The sequence below is a fragment of the Hermetia illucens genome, chromosome 1 (genome assembly GCF_905115235.1).
Source record: "Hermetia illucens chromosome 1, iHerIll2.2.curated.20191125, whole genome shotgun sequence".
NCBI lineage: Eukaryota > Metazoa > Arthropoda > Insecta > Diptera > Stratiomyidae > Hermetia > Hermetia illucens.
In genome coordinates, this window is record NC_051849.1 from 46,757,211 (window position 1) to 46,776,807 (window position 19,597).

Genomic DNA, 19,597 nt, shown 5'->3' on the forward strand with positions numbered 1-19,597 from the left:
CTTTCGCGCCTTGCGCCACAAGGAATGATCTCGATTAAGGGACTATTCGTATTTCTTTCAGAGTCCCGCGACGAATCTCGACTACCAAAAAGAACCATTGTTCTCGGGGGTGATCTCCCAAGCTTCGAACTCCTCCTAAAAGGATCCGGTGTGGACCTAATTTCCACTCCACCATTATCTCTTGTAGCATTAGATGCCACAGTAGCCAAGTTTCCCACTACTGAGGGACTGCGGTCGTTGGATATTGATGGCCCAAAAACCGCCGGCACTGGGTTTCCGAAGCCCTGCACCGTAAAAAAACTACTTTTCTCTTCTTCCATATTTGGTTTAATTTCTGGGTGTCCTTCCCATAGCCAATTTTTATCCACGGGTGGGCGTTTACTTCCCACCTACCCGGCCTGCGCATAAGCATGCCCATACACGCACATCTCCGGATGCGTGCATGTGCATGCCCATGACACATTCGCCGAGCATTCCCTTATCCGCACGAAGGGACGCGCCTGATGGGAGATTTGGCAACTCCACACAGGACTATCTAGAGAATTAAACCTTACCGTACCTTAACATAACGCATTCACAATGAAGCCGTTAGTTCCTGTTTCAAAATGTTCACCTACTAACCCTGGTGGCCAGGCTTTTGTATAAGAAGAAGTAATTGAACTCATTGGCAAGGAATACAAACAACAGGCCAGTGGAAAGGTTGAAGTCACGTAATTATTAGTCACGGTGTCGAAGGTCGGTGCACGCTCAAACTCATTCCTATTATGAAGAAATGATGTGAGGGTAGACAGGAGGAAATGAAATGCCACATGACGTCCTTAACCAGAAGTGCAGTCAAACCTAAGCTACAAAGGAATATCTAGATTGTGATTCTATTCGTGCAGGATTCGAGGGATGACGAAGAGTCACACAGCACCTAGATCAAGGGGCGAATTGAAATCGGTGTGCCTTTTAAAGATTTCCATTCCAATAAAAACAATACAAGTATATGTTATTGGGAAAAAAACTACATAATGTTAATACGTGAGACTACACTGGATCATATACCTACTGTTGACGCGATAAATTAGCATTCCTGGCCAAATTTAACTCTACATTCGATTTTGTGTATAACATACCTACTTGCTCGGAATAATCCTTTGCGTACATGTATCGATAATAATGAAGGAGAAGATAATATCGCAGATGAAAGCTAAATACTAATCTTTTTCGATATGGTTCCGCCGATAATAACCACTTGGGCTCATAAATAGTTTATTCGTTTATCTTTAATACGGATCTCGGTCCGCCTCTTTGGCATATAATATAGATACGTATATGCATTGTATGCCCGATTTATACAGGTTGTGAATTCATTCAGTGAAGGATACTAAAGGGAAGATGGCTTCGAATAATGTTGCGAAGGTTTTGAAACTGACACTAAATCAGTACTTTGAAAGCACATCTTTAGATGGATATAAATTTTTCATTGAACTGAAGGGGCAAACAGTACAAAGGTAAGTTTTTGATTTTTGAAATGATTACAAGTTTATCACTTTCACATGGCTCTACTACTAACCAAATTAAAAAGGATATACATACATGGAGTGTGAATGCTTAAAGTATGTTCCATACATACATATTCATATCATTCACGCTGCTAATACGATCAATTTCCAGATGTGTTTGGGGCCTGATTTTGCTAGTTAACTTCGCCTTTTCTATCTACATCGTGTCCTACGCCTGGCAAACTTTCACCTCGAATCCGACCATCACTACATTGGAAAGTCAGGAGTATCCTATTTGGAACGTACCATTTCCCGCTGTTGCAATTTGTAGTGTTAATAAATTTAGTTTGAAAGCAGTAAAGCAATACGTACAGGAACTGTAAGAAATATTCCCAATAGTCCTTTTCAAATAGTACATCGTGATGTATATTCTTTTTTTATAGAAAAATGAAAATGTTCAATTCAACCACTGAGAGCCAATTGATGGAAAGTATGTTGTTACTGGGGTCCATGTACGACATCGGTTCCGCAAATTCGGACGATGCTGCCAGTTTTCAGAATGTTCTGGATTACTATGACTCCAACAAGGATGACGGATTTTATGATATCCGAAGTGTTATGGAAAAGGTATGTATATAAGTTATTTAATTTTCAAATATAGATTTTTGTAGAAGGTAATTTCAAGCTTATACATTATGACGGTGCGTTGGTTGAGTTGATTGAGCGTCAGTTCCTCGGTCTTATTACCTTAGGTTCAAATCCTGGTTGTTATGGATTATTTTGTTGTCTTTGTCTTTTTGCTCGTTTCCCCTTCAGTAAGCTTATAACTGCACGGTATTTAGAGTGATGATAATAAAATTGAAGTGCATTCTCATTGAAAATGCCCCACATTCTGCGAAGAAATGAGCAAGAGATATATTGTACATTATATAAGATCTTGAGCACTTCAGCAACAAATATCACATTCACTCTCAAAACCCAAAAATGTATTACCGAATTTCCGATCGTTGTAAACTGGCTAAAGAGCTAACGTTATTAAATTGAAAACATACGATTATATACGAATATGGAATGCCCCCCAGACAATATATTTCCGAAATAAGTGCAAATCCCAAAGTTGATGGCTTTTCACATCTACAATGTTACTGTACATGCATTGAAGAAGAGAGAATCTAGACTCCAAAATATCGATATACGAGGAGAATAAACAAAACGTGTCTGCTCTTTAATTACAAAGAAAGGCAAAAAGCTACTTAAATTCTGTCGTACCTAGAGGGAAACCGTTGAAATATAGTCTGACGTCGTTGCGTTTCATCTAATGTGTGCATCGATTACTTAACTATGTTTATGTTGAGAAAGTAGCGTTTCCAGATTTTGGATCAAACGGCAAAGGCCAATTTAGCGCAATTAATGCCTCGAACGACATCAAATTCAATACCGCTGTCGGCAGAAGCAACGCTACCTATATTTACAAACTGATCGACCACTTCCATGTTTTGCAAATTAATACAAATAGAAATTACTGCAATTTTCCATCAGACTAAGCGCCTTGAGTTTATTGGTATTTACCTTCAGTCCCACTGTGACCGACTCCTTTCCCAAGTCCAGAGCTATTTGACCAAACAGATATCATCAATGTAGTTCAGGTATTTGAGGAAAGATGGCATAGTCCATTAAACCCCTCCATGGCAATTTAAAGTGCACACACACACAATAATTCGGAAAGCTGCCTGCTCACTGTCGACCAAGTTATTGAGATGTTCCTTGATGCGTCCCAAGATGATTTAGCTAAAAGTACCCCCCTTGACGCACTCAAAACGATGTCCTTTTTCGAAATCTTAACGATCATCCAGCTTCCACCCTCCAGAAAAGATCTCACATTTCGTGGATGCATTGATGATTGAGATAATTTCACTTTTATTTTGAGGAGCAGTCCATATCCGCATACTACGGTGACTAGCCATTTCATCAACAAAAGGCGAAACTCCTCAAGATATGTTACGGTTGAGAACCGTGGTGAAATCCGGTTCCACCTCTCCAAATTCTCATCATCGTCAATGAGGGGTCAACCGTTAACGTCCATCGCAGGGCTACCGAGGGATTTGCGACAGCCTGCAAGTTCTTACATGTTGCGGTATACGGCTTTGAAAGCATTGCTATTTTTGGCAGCTTCTGCTTCCCTGGCCGGAGCAATAATTAATTTCTCGTTGTTTCACGCGGTATCGGAGCTCAAGCATGTGACGCTTGTCCGAACTCAAAGCAAACAATTGAAACTTAAATCCCTTTCGTTTATCGATTCGCCTCCATGATTCTGCACCCAGCCAGATTACCGCTCCATAGGTAATCATTGGCCTTGCTATTGCACTGTATGTCCAGAGTAGTATTGCATCCCCATAGTTTTCCTGCTGTATATTGATCTGGTGCTCAGAGGTGGCGGTGAGGAAGATGGGGCGGCAACCCTATCGGCCAAACCAAAACCAAGTGGTCGAGGAGAACCTCCATAGTGGTGGCACCGGGATACGCTGTAATTGCTTTGGCTTGCCGGCCGTGATTCAGTAGACGAATGCTCCAAAGACCTAATTAGGGCGATCAGACCCGAGTCTGCACGGGGACTCATCTGAAGTGATAAATTGGTCACGAAACCTTACCAGGGGTATACTGGTACCATGGGAACCGGGAAAGCCCCTGGACTCACATACTTCGGGAGAACTCCTGTTATATGTGAGGACAGCTCGGTTATTTGCGGTTGGCCCCCCTAGTGGGAGTTTCATGGTGGTTGTGGTTGTGCTCAAGCGAGAAGAGACCTTCGGGCCTCGACGTGGTGTTGCGTATCAACACGGGTGCCGTACTCCATAGTTCGGTAGAGATTTAGGTAATTCTTGCATCCACCAGTATGAATGCTAAGCCATGCACTTGGTATAGACTGGTACCGTTGTGACTTGTCTCAGCGGGGCTCTGATTGTGGTCACAAAATCAATCCGTGTCTGAAGAGGACCGTAGGATTAAGTCTCACGACAGGTGCCTACGTAAAACACTATGGGCTTCACTGTATATTGATCTGTAAGTCGCCAGAGCGGTGGAAGTTTTCCGGCATACTACAGGGTGACAAAAAGTAGATGTATAAAACCTTTTTCAGTTAAAAAATGTTGTTAACATAATTTTAAAATGAATTATTAAAAGCTAATATATAATGTCTAAGTTATAATATATTCAGCCAGTTTCACTTAATCAGATTACATAAGGTCAGTCATTTTACGAAATTCTGGGGTCAGGCTCGCAGTTTCTCTATGGTTATTTTATCCCATTCTCGAAGCAACACTTGCTTCAGGAACTCCAAACTTTTTTGGCATGGTACACAGCCTCTGGACTATAAAATCGACCATACACTACAATCCATCGGATTCAGATTCAGAAAGTAGGGCGGCTATTCTTGTGATACTACGAAATTTGGAAAATTTGCCTTGCGCCACTCTTCGCATCGTCAAAGTGCTGTTGGGACCAGAAGAGTCCAAAGAGTAGCTTTCCTCGAACTACAATTTGTTGTTTTGAATTTATACAACCTTTGTACTGAAAAAAGGGGGTATCTCGCTTCCGAAATATATGTATATATACACTCGCAAGGCTATGATAGCTAAACGATTACTTAACATCGCTGAACTAAGTTTTAAAAACAGCCTAAACTAAACATATTTAAGGAAATTAATTATTTTATTAAGCAAATATCCAAATTTCGGGAACAACTTGTTCCCTTCTTCAGTGCACACGGGTGTATATTTGGTTAATATAATAATCCCTACTAGCGACGGAGATAGTGTTACGTTTTAATTTTCTTAAACCTGTTCGTTAGAAACACCGCGAATCACGCATTGATTATAAACTTATCTAGTTTTTAATGTACTCCAATATGCATACAACAATCATTAAACATTTTTTACCTTTATCTAATAACGCAAAAATTTGTATACACTTTTTTCTTGTGACCTTGTATATGTGTCTTCGAGAGTAGTTTTTGGTCTAGTGTAATTCCCAAATGGTTGATCTTTGTTTCTTGTTTCACCTCGATACCATATAGTCTAATAGCTCTCAGGTGACTAAGCTTACATTCCTAGTGAATGGTACTATATTTGACTTGGCTGGATTAACGCGTAGCTCTGCCCTCCTGCACCAGGTGCTAGTAATTAGCCCAGTTCCAACACATAGTGTATCCCCATATTTGCCCTTACAGATTAAAACAATGTAGTTAGTTTCCCAGGCACTTCTATTTGCATACTCTCTTACATCCTGCCCATCCAGAAGGCCAGGGTATTTCCTACTTCCTTGCAAATTAAAAGATCTCATATCTCTGCATACGGTGTGTTCTCCTTGCTCCTTCGATGTCCAAAACGCACACAGTGCTATTTCTTTTGTTTCTACGGCATTGCGTAAAACATCCGTCAGCATATATGGGGTAGTTACGATTAAGCATGTTAACATGGATGAAGAGGATTACGCATTAGCACTTTAGTTCTAATATGGCTGTTTATTGGGTGCTAAGGGTCCTTTTTACCCGCTTTCGGAATAAAGACAACTCTTGCCTGTCACCATGCCCTTGGTATATATCCCAAAGCTATCTTGCTCCCTTACCAGATCCTAAAATGATTTCCTCTCTGCAGTAGTGCCTGAAATACGTGAAAAATGCCGACACTCACCTCTTCGATTGGTGTCGCTGCTTTCCTAGATCTTATTGTGAGCATTGGCATCGCAGCCGAGGCGAAGTGGTGCCTATCTCTCGCGTACTTCGCCAGTCTAACTGTTAACTTTGGATTCTGGTGTCCACTCCTGCGAAATAGTAGTCCGATTCAACCACTGTCTTTCGAGTTCACTGGTCGGTTTCCAATGCATCCATGAGATCAGAAATTCTATCAATCACTGCAGATGCAGTTTTACATGGGTTTGGTTTACCTTAGTGCTTGTCATTGGCTCCATTAATATTTGGAGCTTTTCTCCTCTGTCGGAGTGTCATCCTCCGCCTCCAACATAGCACTTTCCTGTGTACCACTGTCCGCTTCGAGCCTAGAAAATCCAACTATAGGTTGTCCAGCTTCTGATTGGGCAACAGCTCAACTTCAATGTTTGGGCCTGCCTATTCAGAGGTATGTTGCCAAATCTATATTTGATAAAGCAGTTGCATCATTTGGTTATCTGCAGGGATCCGTCATCTATCCCGATTTTAACAGGTTTCCCTTCGCCCTCCACCTTGCTTCTAAAGACTCTAGGTAATCTTGTATGGGGATCATTGTTTTGAGCAATTAAGAGGCCCAGTAGTTCCTCCCTCTCCAGCTGCGGATTTGGAAAGGTAGTCTACCAACACATTTTTACAGTTCCGCCCCCTTTTAACGTGGCAATTTAGGATCTTTGGTTCTAAGCCATTCCGCCATATTTTCACAACGTAACAGTATAAGACCCGGTCGAAAGAATATGCCGGTCGACACCAGCTTCGTACTATATGGAACATAACACAATAATGGGATCTGAAACAGAAGCACGAGAATCGAGAATATAATGCACAACCACCTCGGCCATTCTACCATCATTTTAACATTTGCACCGCCATGAACATTGAATCTACATCTATTGTTCCCAAAGACATTAAATTTGTTTGAGTAACTAATTGTTCTGGCACACACATACATACAGTATTCACGATCAAAGTGAATCAAACCCATGATGCATACTAAATCAACTATTGCTTTTAAGCTTGCTCCAAAATGCGAGGACTTCATGTTAAAATGTCAATGGCTGGGAGAAGATAGGGAGTGTAAAAGCTTGTTTACATTAGAAGCTACTTCAGATGGTTTCTGCTGCACTTTCAATTACGAGAGGTTCAAATATAAATAGTACGTACCTTTATATGTTCCTCTACTTTGCATAAAATCTACAGGTCTGAATTCTCTTTCAAGTACACAGAGCACGCTCTTGAAAACCAACCTAACTGGAGCATCAAAAGGACTTATTGTTCTACTCAACGGCACTACATCAGACTATTTCTACAGTAATCGGAATACATTGGGCTTTGCAGTGCAACTATTTTCGCCAGGAAATTTCCCAGATGGAACTACAGGAAATCTACGCGAATATATCCTGAATCCAGGCCGAGAAGTCTACTTGAAACTGCTAGTAACAACGGAAAAGTCGATGAATACCATTAGACCGTATGGAATTAACCAGCGCAAATGTCTTTTCAAAGATGAAAAGAGCCAGGAATATGGCGACCATTATAGTTATCCTGAATGCCTAACAAAGTGCAAATTGAGAAGCATTTACGCACTTTGCAATTGTATTCCATTTTATGCTCCTTCCGATTTCAAAATATCTGATGATAACAGAATGCACTGTACTTTAGCTGATGTCAAGTGTTTGGAGAGATACAGAGGTATATCAAGGTAGCATCAGGTATCGCCGAATAATGTGTAAGAATCTTTTCATTAGTGACGTGGAATACGTACAAACCTCAAGGAGCTGGAAGGGAAGGTTTTGAACGGGAACAAGAGGATTCATTGAACTGTCCGGATTGCTTACCACTTTGCTCAACAACGTCATACAATTTTGAAACAACATCGTCAGAAATCCAGACCAAGGGTTCTGCTAGAACTAGCTGGGGCCTATTGTAAGTATCCCACGTTTAAAAGATTGGAAATTCTAAATAACTTTGCAATTCAATTTGTTTTGTTTAGGAAAGGGTTGGACAACCTAACTGATGTCAGCCTTTTGCGAATTTACTACTCAACGACCGCATCAGTATTATATAAAACAGATGTTTTGTACACTTGGTATGAGATTCTAGGTAATCTAATGTAGATCTTAATTATTGAATAATTTCCGTTGTAAAATAATATATTTTCAGGAAACTTCGGCGGTTTACTAGGATTGGGTCTAGGTTTTTCCATAATCAGTTTTGTTGAACTCATATATTTTTTAACTGTAAAGGTGTGCGTAAATAGAGCACAGTTGGCAAAGCAAGTTGTTCCAATACCACGGAAAAGAAATCGCATGGGATTACTAAACAATGGAGGGAACGAAAGAGGAAAGGCTAACAAAAATATGCCACAATTTGATTACCTGGAGTAATACTTTCTGCCCTTGTAATGAATAAAACTGTAGTGATTTCGCTGTAGAAATTTTTGTGTGCTTTTCACGTCCTCTTACACAATAAATAGAATGCAGGGCTACTTCCTCCTCACATAGGCTGCATATAGTCGAGACCGGTATACACATTTTTTCCATATGTAGTAGTTTCAGGAGCAGTGTTTCGTTAAAAACCCTACTAGAGTTTTAATGTTCCGCTTCTTAAGGGACAACAATAATGCCTCACTGGCTGTCCCGGGTTCTTTCATAAAGATTTCCATCTACCGGCAGGAGTTCAAATTTCTCCATTCGATTACGTGAATCCTTGGAATTTTGCCCTTCAGAGTAAACTTGACAGTGGATGGCCGGATACCAAACGCTGGTCTTGGCCCCACCATTGTGGATCCATATCCTTAGCGAGCCCACCCCGATACCTACATCAGGAATGTTCTCTTCAGTCGATCAAGTCTCACCACCAACTGGTGGCATCTTCCTTGATATGTCGTTGTTCTTTAGTGCTGATAACGATGTCCGACTGTCGGAGCACAATCCTCAATTTTTGTCGCGAACATTTTTCTGCTGCTAATGAAATAGCATATACCTCAGTCTGGAATTTGGTTGTCATTTTCCTGAGAGTTCTATTAGCGAATTTCCCGAGAACACCAATGCGCCTGATCCGTCTTGAATGATTGACCCGTGCGTGAAGATTATTAAGTTTGCAATCCCAAAGAATTCGCGGCTATTAGATAACCTTTTATTTTGCTGAAACCCATATGGTCAGCAGGGATCAGAGCCACCTAATTTTTGCAAAGAATTTCCAAATGGACGCATTGTTGGCCGCTTTCTACATGCCAATGGTATTAAATCTATATGCATAGTTAGCTATTTTCCGTTTCACCTTCAAATGAATAGAGGTACATTTAGTGGGTGTAGTACTCATTGCTTCAGTAATACTTAGGCAACCGAGCCTTTCAATCGGTGCCAGCAGCTTTTTGCTGTTAGCAAAGTTCAGTCTCGGCCACCAGATGATCAAATAGGTTTGATTATGGATGTATAAATCCGTTTTAGTGAAAGTCCCCTGGTTTTACCTATCGCAGCCTTGTAGGACTTGAATTTGCAGGATTTCTGATATTGTTCTTGAATATGATGCTTCCACGCTTGTTTGGAGTCGAGATCTACTCCTAAATACTTAACAGTTTGTAGCAGGCAGATTTCGGTCGTGTTAGGCCGTGTAGCTGCGCCAGCTAACGTGGGTTCGTAGTAAATATAACTTGTCCAGTCTTTCTAGATTTCACCGTTAGTCCGTTGTGGTGGCATCAACTGTCGATTACATTCAGAGTTGCATTCAAACGGTCACATACTTTGCCCGCAAACTTGCCCATAATTGTTACGGTTAGATCGTCCGGAAATGCTTGTTTGAAGAACTTCGTGTCTTCCAGGACCAATGTGTCCATGCCAGAACCCACAACAGAAGAGAGAGAAACCCTCTCTATTGGCAACGCCTAAGACATCGTGCCTCAATAAACTTCTGCCCAACAAGTATGTGGATCTTTCCCCGCTTCAGGATGTGAAAAATCCAACTGATTAACAGCCGGTGTATTCCGTGCTGTCTTGCCGCGTCACAAATCGCCGAAAATGAGACTTAATTGAAGGCACTTTTGATGCCCATGAATGCACCTAAGGCGTATAGCTCATGTAGTGCTCTCTCCGTAGATTTGCCTTTCTGGTAGGTATGTTGCCTACAGTAAAGTGGCCACCTAGGAATGTACGCATCCCTTCTGAACCGATCTACTAGTCTTTCCAGGCCTTTTAGTAGAAAGGAAGTTAAACTGATCTGTCGGAAGCTTTTTGCGTTTGTGTAAGTGGATTTGCCTGGTTCGGGAATAAATATTACCTTCACGTCGCGCCAATTAATTGACATATAAGCGCGTACAAGCTATATACTCTGAATATACATCATATCATATTCGCTTCCTTTATTTCTAGAGCAGTAGTAACGCCTGACCTGTAGACTTGCATTTATGAAACGAGTTAAACACCCACCTTTTTCGCTCCAGTGGTACTATACTGACCTGCCAGAGTTCAGTCTCTCATTTTAGGTCTGTCGGTCCTTAATGAGATTTTGAATGCTGCCAGGGAAGTGCACTTCGAGCAAGACTTACACTTTTGGTCCAAATTAATTCACTCGATTCGGTAGCAAATTTCTCGAATGAACAAGGGTGACCCATTTATTTTTTAAAACACTTATGAAGTATAATAAATTTGTAACAATTTCAAACCACTTCACCGCGATGGCCCACAGTCCAAAGGCAACAGAACAGTTAACAATATTTATCAAATGTTTCAACTTGAAACTTGAATTTAGTTTAGGAAAAATTATTAATTTAGACTCAAAAATTTCTACAAAAACCATAATTTATTTCAATATAAAAAATTGATAAAAAAAAACAATGTAAATGCTATTACATAAAATCCCAGGAATTATGTATTGCTTTAGAGCAGAGATCTAAGAAAACTGATGCACCAACTATCGGATTATTGGCACGAAGACACATACCAGTAGCAGTGTTATAAATAGGTGATTCACTCTGTAAAAGTAGAAACAATAAAGAAATAATGAGTACTAATCACTTGGCAGCAATTTATTCATCACCTTTTTAGTATGTCGCCATTCTTGATCACCCAACATTTCATGACATTTACCAATAATGGGATAAGAGAGCCCTGTCGCCTGTTTAGCTTCCATACAATAGAGTTTATCCACCACAAGCTCGGCCTTGTCTGTTTCGTACCTGAATTGAACGAACAGAAGTAGACAAAAACTTCAATTATTATATAGAAAGCTTACCAAAGTTGACTCTTATCTTTTTGGCATGGTTTTAATAATAATGTACTCCCACGTTTCCATTGCCCTTTTGACTTAGCACCCTGAACTGCTATGCACAGTGTTGTGTTACTTAAACGAATTTGATAATTGTTGATGTACTTTCGTTTCCTGAAAAAAAAATATTTTCAATTGACTATTGAATTGTCCTTTGTCCGTTATTGTCCTTTTCATATAGTACAACAGAATGAAAGAAAAGAGAGATGTAGGTTAGTAGGCCCGAGCAGAGCCCACCCACATCTGCACAAATTAAAAAAAAAGTTAAGTGAAGTAAACAAAGATAGTTCAAGCACACTACCTTTGCCTCCACCTCAACTCACCTCAAATTCCATGGCTGAAACAATGGCAATAACTTTTTCGAAGTTCCATTATTTGTTTCCCCGGGTACTTCCAATTCCGGATAAACATGTTTGAGATACCAAGAAAACGGATGGCACTTTAATTTTTCTCTCAACTCTTTTCGTTCAGTCACGTCCCCAAAATCGAAATCAGCATTCACTTTTTGATGTTTCATGTAAATATCCTGCAGAAGGATAACAATATATTTAAATGACAAAATGTAATCTACAAGCAAACCTTATACTCGTCCATCCACACGGTTGCTAAGCGCATTGAGTTACGAAGCATAGTATCACTACCATCCGGCGAATTATATGGTCTTCTCTTGCGAAAGACATGTCCTATCCGTGAACACGGGACTATCTTTATTGCTCCGCCACACTGCCAAACTCGGAAAGACATCTCTAAATTTTCCCCACCCCAGATATCCATACCCATATCATATTCACCGATTCCTTTAAAATAATTCCGATTTACTGCAAACAAACCACCAGCCATAGTAGGTGAAATGAATGGGCCGGCGAAGGAAGCTTCATCTGTTATAGTTCCTTTAAAATAAAGGTAAGTTATTAACTCAAAAACTATGGTGAGTGCAAAATATATCCTTTGGTTGAAATGCAATACCTTCTGGTAAATTATCCCATTTGAAATGTAAACCCCAGTTGAATCCACCCCGAACCAGGGGACTATTTTTATATGCGAAAGTATCAGCGTTTATTATATCAATCACAGGAACAGCTAGCGTAGAATTTTCATTGTGAACCATTTTCAAAAGTGGTCGCAGCCAATCAGTATTTACTTCTATATGCGAATCTAGAAAAACTAATACGTCTCCCTTAGCATCTCTAGCTCCTATCACTCTAGATCGAATCAGTCCTTCACGTTTTTGGTTACGAATCAAACGTACTTTTCCTTCAACATCAAATTTCTTTATTTCTTGATCTAGACCCTCTATCAAATCGTCATATTCACTGAAGTCATCAACTAGAATAATTTCTTGCAGTGAATTCGGGGAAGTGCGCTTCAGTACTGAATTGATAGACCGTAAGAGAGTCATTTGATGTTCATTATAGAAGCACATAATTATTGAAACAGTAGCTGATAAGTCTGGATATTCTTGTTTCGAACAACTAAAAGTAAATCCCATTAGATCTGCGATTCCAGTTTTGGTTTGGAAGAGCTTACACTTTGTGGCGAGTGTCTGGCAACTTTCTAAACAATCCGATGTTATTGCTTACTAGAGCATTGAATGCATGCTGTTTGTATCCAGTGTCACGAATATATTGGTCTTCAGCATTTCGAATCAAACCAAACTCACCTGTTGATAAATTCATAAAGAAAATTGTAAAATAATAAACTTTCGTAATGTACAATGCGCAAATTTGGAGAAAAAATAGAACAAACATTCTTTTCCTCCAAATTTGAAACATTAGCCTATAAAAGTTTTTACAACTTAAGATTAATAATCTTTTGAAGTTCATCAGTATCTCAGTATATTTTTGGTTAAACAGATGCTTTTCAGAACTAGCGACATACATGCAACCGTCAACCATAGTAGTGTTTATTGATTAGGGCATAAAAGGGAAGTATATTTCAATGTGTTGCGCTTTAATTTGTTACAAAACGCCAACTTAGAAATGCAACAACTATTTGTCTTCCAGCAGGACAACGACCCCAAGTATATTTCCTTATCGACATGTAGGAAGCTGGGAACGATGAGTTCCCTTGAGCCCGGAGCCTTTTCAGGGCGCCCGGAAGTAGAATCTTTAACAAAATTAAGTTAAATGTAAAATTTTGCGAAAACCCGCATGAATTCAACCTCCTCTCGGACTTCCTGCCTACATCCCTGAATGACCTTGAGTATACTACTACAGAAGTGCAACTTGATTACTAACCTGGGGTTCCCGCAGAAGCATCAACAGTTTTTGATATTCCTGTGACCGTTGCTACAATTTGAATTAGCAACTGCGAGTTGGTAACTTCGATTATGTTTGCGACCTAATTGACAATCAAGTTGCAGGTCTGTGAGTTGTTCCACGTACCATAGAGCTCGAAGTCGCTCCAATACGGTACGATTGTTTCAAGATAGTTGCGTAAAGCACACTACAATTGGCTTCATTTCCTTCTTTTTACAGAGTATATTTCATTGATTCAAAATTTATACCGTTTATACCGAAAAATACTTGTTTATTTTTTATTTCGCTTGCATTGTTATGATTTTACTAGCGTTACAGTCAAGTAGATCTGCGGTTCATATGTTGTTCATAATGGATGCAATATAGGATGAAACAAAACGTCGGCAACAAACGACCGGCGCAGAGGAAAAAAAACAGACTTTCCTACCAACAATGGAAGTCCCACGAACAGCTGTGTTGGGGATACCTTGACACTGGACACATTTTTGGGAGAACAATTTCACGTTTTTATTGCAGGTGGTTCGCATATTTGCAATGCTTTCCTACTGAATTTAGTTAAAAATGAATGATGAATCGATAACAGTGATAATAGTTGCTGAAATAGTACTAAAAGTATTTAGCGATTAAGCCTTTTCAAGCGAAATTTGTGTAAATGACACATTCATTAAATAAAATACTGTTATTAACAACTAATAGTAGCAGCTAGTTATTGTGGATATTGCAATTTCAATAAAGTTTTGTCATTTGACCAAACCCAGATATAAATACGTGGCTGAGAAAAATAAAGTTTCTAGTGTCCCATTTGATCTTTCCTAAAGAATTGCTGGCCAACGGGAAGAAGAGTGGTGAGATCGCGGAAAAATATGAGGAAAGCGTTGATAGTTTAGCAGCTCACTTTTGCCGGCCAAAGCCAGTGTCGTTACCCATGCATTATCCTTCGTAAGGAAAAGGGACTCCAACCGAGGATGGTTTGTTGAATGTACACAGCCTTGGTCTTCCGTGATCGTTCCATTCTAACGTACAGATCTATTGTGTGGTGACCGACGTTAAGCAAGAAATGCAATAGTACCAAGCTTAATAAGATTCAAAGCACCAAATGTGCAGATGCTCCTAGGGCTCTGCAATTTCAACGGATGTCCTCAATATACTCCTACACCTCCTTCCTCTAGACCACCATATTAAATGAGTACGGTCATAGAAATATCAAAAGTGGCCATTTAGGCAGTCGCAATATTTTCCAGGCTGACAGGGTAATGCAAGTGTGGGGTTTCCAGTTATAGGAACATAGAAGTAAATACACAGGCCTGTGGACTCAGCAGGTATAGTCGGCGTCCCGCTGGCTACTATGAACAGTGGAATCTACTCGTACTACTTGAAAAACGCTGGCTTCAGTTGACGAAGGTTCACGACCTGCGTTAAGTCAAGGAGCATCTGGCCCTCGTGTAACTAGATTGAATCACGATTGCTTTCGAACCGGACGCGTCCAAATACGTGCAGGATTACGGAGGTTTGCACGGAGCACAAGCCTATAGGGAACCATGCCATCCGGTACACTCTCCTATTCACACTGTCAAAGTTCCGGAGAAGAGAGAGAAATGCTCAGGGACTTCCTTTGCGATCGTCCAGCTCTAGCTAAAATCAAATCTTGGGGACATCAGACATACTTGATTGTAGGGTGGGGGACTCTTATCCTTCGTATACACTAACGATTCACTCTAAAGATCTGAGCGGGCTACATTTTGCTCCCTTTGCCATTCCTACGGCAACCACGAACTTTGTGAGAAAAAAGCGGCACACCGCAATGCTATTTGGGCCGCTCAGAAAGTCCCCTGATGCATACTTACCTATCTATTAGGATAGTTCATTCATAAAAAGTGCAATATAGCAGGAGTTTCTACTTTATGCCCAATGTTTGCAGAATTAGCGAGTACTGCCTAAGATCCATATTAGTATAGCAAACGTGTTTTTTTCGATTAGCCTGTGCTTATATGCAAGATTTTTCGAAATAATAAAAAAAAATTGTTTTTTCTTTTTCGCTGGTGTAGATATTTATTCTTGCAAATACCGCTATTTCGGGAACTGCTTGTTCCCTTCATCAGTGCTAACAAGTCCTTGTAAGATTGTGGTAAATCACTCTACAAACAGTATTACGTCTTTCCGGGTATTGCATCGGGACATTAACAATACAGTGCAAAGTTACCTGCCTCAAAAGCAATGTACAATGGCCCTTATCAAATATGTGACCTTATTAATATGACGTTTCCTCTTCACGAATTTTGAACATAGGAAGAATAGAGAGACCCCATCTCAGTTTGGACACTCAGGTGAAGTGTTCAATTGAAATCTGTAGAGTTACTGACGGTATCCTCCGTGACCTGTGAGAAACTGGGTGAAATTATAATTGATCTTCTCATACTTTCTCTTCAGCCACTCCCCGGTAGAAGGGATCAACTTGTAAATCCAACGACCTATTGCTGACTGATCCCACCGCTGTTGGCATCTACTTGTGGACTTCTCCCTTTGGACTTCATTCACCTGCGATAAAGGAGAAATGGACCTGACGTTATATATGTTCATCATCTCGTCTGCCAAGATCTCATGTGGAGTGTTAAATGAAAGTTCTCGATGAGTGCTTTCCAAAGCTAGCATCAATTTTGATGTTTGAGGGAAAACGGGGGAGTGTGGGGAATGGAAACAGATAATTTTTTCCATGAGCCCAAAAACCAAGAAGCTACCACTGTATGGTGCTTAGGCCTCAAAATACCCTTCATACCGACACCTGTTTAAATAAAGTTAATAATAGCATATTACCATATTTATTATGAGTAGTTATGTTTGTTAGAAATTGATTAGGAACCCCCCTTAACACTATCATGGGATCACGAAGTTTTGCAGTAACATAGGCTATACGATATACCATGATAGAAATCGCATAGTAATGGTGCGACCAAGTAATAATAGGCTAAAGTTTTCATTTTTGTGCAAATAGTTTTGCAAATTATATTTCGAACTAGATACAAATGATACAAATACAAAAAAACTTTCATACCTGAAGCAGTCAGCTTCCGTTTTCCCTGACTTGTTTTAATATGGAAATAACTGCTTTTTAGTAATCCACATTAGCAACTCGGATTCTATATTCTGTGTCTTTTGTGAACCAAAGTGGATTAATTTTTGATAAAATCTTATAGAAAGTATTTATTAGAAGAGAAAAAGAAGATCCTTATTGCGATGTTTTATCATAAAACAGCATATTTCCATTTACTTCGGTAAAAATGAAGCTGAAACCTTACTTTAGTGGACCCGAGCAAAAGTAATTTTACCACTACAATTCATATTCGCTTGGATAAAATATTTATTTACACAAAATTATTCAGGCAGAAAATTAAGAAAGTCAATTTTTGTAGGTCCGCAAAACTGTCATTTACTACAGAAAAAAATATGAAATGAATAGTGGTGCTTTTCTTAAAAAAAAAAAAAAACTCTGAAAATGCACTTTATCTACTCTCACCTGACTCCTGAAAATTTAGGTGCCGAAAGGGTCAGCCGGACAAGGTTTTTCACTAAGGCCTTAAAGTTTTTGGAGGCAGGTACAAAGGTTTCTGGGACAAAAATATATAACGGACTACAACTGCCATATTTTAGAACAACCAAATCAGAAGAATCATAAGCAGAAGGGGTGAATCATTACTTAATTCTTTTTTATTTTGTATTGTAATTTTGGTTTCTTATTATATTTACTATATATTTTATAAACTAGACGTGAATTTTGAATAATTTTCGCGTACTGTTGACTAGAGTCGATAAAAAATTCACATTTTGTCGAAGGTATAAAAAGCATTTAAACTAGTGTCCCGCTAACTGAAGACGAAGGACATTTCACCACCAACCATGGAAGAAACAGTTCCTGCAATCCATCGGCTTAAAAATCATAAGTCGCCAGGAGCCGATGGAATCAAAGCCGAACTAATTAAATGTGGAGGCCATCAAGTACATCAAGTGGTTTATCTACTGATGCTCAAGGTGTGGGACAGCGAATCAAAGCCTAGCAATTGGCAACGAGGCATTATCTAACTCGTACATAAAAAGGGGGATATCACGCAGTGCAGCTGAGCACCATCTATAAGATATTCTATGCTATCTTACTAGACTGGTTATCCCTATATGCTCAGAACATCATGAGCTCATAACAACGAGGCTTCACCACAGGCAGATCAGCAACAAAGCAGAATTTCTCTCTGCGGCAAGCGATGGAGAAACTGTTGAAATATGGCCATCAGTTCCAGCATTTTTTTTTCGCCTTCAAGGTCGCTTATAATAGCATAAAGATAGTAAAACTATGTACGGCTATGCGAGGCCAAATAAAAGCAACATGATCACTCTCGAGGCCATTCACTTTCAACAACGGTCTAAGACAAAGGGATGCGTTATCATGCATCCTTTCTAATCTAGCCCTGGAAAAGGGTTTTAGCTTAGCCAGGACAGTCTATAAGGGCAATATCTGTGGTAGAAAAAGACGACGTAGCAGACCCTACTTCAGATGAAGTGATGCCGTAGTCCAGAATGCCAGACAGCTTTAAGGATATCGAATTGGTGGGCCTCGGATGTCCAGGATGTATGGAGTTCTTTCCTAAGGAATGCCTAGACCGGAATCCTGTTGTTATGCCATTAAAGATGATGAAACTAGTGTAATTAATGGACTTGAGGACCAGACTGACACATGCTCTCGTGGCTTTACACGATCAGTTCTCAATTAGATGTTAAACATCAGATTGAAAAATAATTTTCGTCAGTCTAGTTCATCTATGCATTAGTCGTTGCGTTTACGCCATTTAGATTATTGGCAAACTGATATTATAAGGTCGCTACTAAATTTTTCGAATAAAATCTGTCAGTCTATCGCGATGGACTGTTGCAGGCTGATAGTATGGCTGGGTCTAAGTGAAACCCTAATACCTTGGTTACGGGAAGTCACGTTCTCGATGTAAAAAGCCAATGGTATCAATTATCAACTCCATCAGTGTGAAACAAGCTTAAGATTCTTTTATTGGAGTGATATTGCACCCGTTTCCATTACAACGCAACGGAATCCAAGAACATATTTAATATGCAAGTAAGAGCAACCCGCAACTCTCCACATTCGAAATTATCAGCTGCTATGCATATCAGAAAAATTTTAGGTATGCAAAAATATATGGTATATAATTCACATATTATTGTATTTCATATTAACTCACTTTGAATAGTTGGAAAAACTGGATTTAAATGCATGTCGTCCGCGATTTTCTCCGCCCTGGCGTTCGTTGTTGCACTATGACTCCTATCAGTACTACCACTTGCACTGAAAATCGTAGACAAGCTGGAGATTTTTGTGTACAACACAATCGTAATTATCCAAGTTACCGATGCAATAAGCACCCCCCAACAAAAAGCCTTATTCATGATTAATTTCATACTTTTATGGAATGTATTCACTTATGAACTGAAATGATTTATTTACAAAACTCTAACAGACGATTGAGAATCACTTTTGGCACTGCGTTGCACTTTGTATCAGTCATTTCTTCTGAAACATATCCAGCATCATTGCATGCAGCTTAATTTGCACGCTTTCACTTGAGAAACGACTCCAGTCGAATTAATTAAAGTGCGGTAGATGCATTAAGGAATGTAGACAAAGAAGACACAGAGTATTCTGACAATCACAAATATTATTTAGTTCCCATAGTCACTATAGAGTACAATGTTTCACTTTTTATGCAAATTTATAATTATGAATATATGTATTATACATGGGAATATGGGAATGTACGCGATTTCAAACAAAACAGAAATGTCATGCGGATGACAGTCAGGTGCATACCTCA

General features: G+C 39.6%; 2 protein-coding genes across 2 annotated transcripts; one reads left to right on the forward strand and one right to left on the reverse strand.

Annotated features, from left to right (window-relative positions):
* Window positions 1-1,380: 1,380 nt before the first annotated feature.
* On the forward strand, window positions 1,381-8,594 carry LOC119649414 (pickpocket protein 28-like). The gene is made up of 8 exons (XM_038051588.1): window positions 1,381-1,496; window positions 1,660-1,866; window positions 1,931-2,114; window positions 7,224-7,363; window positions 7,427-7,899; window positions 7,956-8,133; window positions 8,201-8,310; window positions 8,371-8,594. Exons 1-8 carry the CDS (start codon window positions 1,381-1,383, stop codon window positions 8,592-8,594), a joined length of 1,632 nt encoding a protein of 543 aa, XP_037907516.1.
* A 2,394-nt stretch (window positions 8,595-10,988) lies between these two features.
* LOC119646286 (polypeptide N-acetylgalactosaminyltransferase 35A) lies at window positions 10,989-19,473 on the reverse strand. The gene is made up of 8 exons (XM_038046697.1): window positions 18,968-19,473; window positions 13,000-13,132; window positions 12,439-12,944; window positions 12,052-12,362; window positions 11,796-11,998; window positions 11,440-11,586; window positions 11,245-11,383; window positions 10,989-11,179 (listed from the first exon to the last, which is right to left on the reverse strand). The coding sequence occupies exons 1-8, from the start codon at window positions 19,182-19,184 to the stop codon at window positions 11,054-11,056; spliced, it is 1,782 nt and encodes a 593-aa protein (XP_037902625.1). The 5' UTR covers window positions 19,185-19,473; the 3' UTR covers window positions 10,989-11,053.
* Window positions 19,474-19,597: the final 124 nt, after the last annotated feature.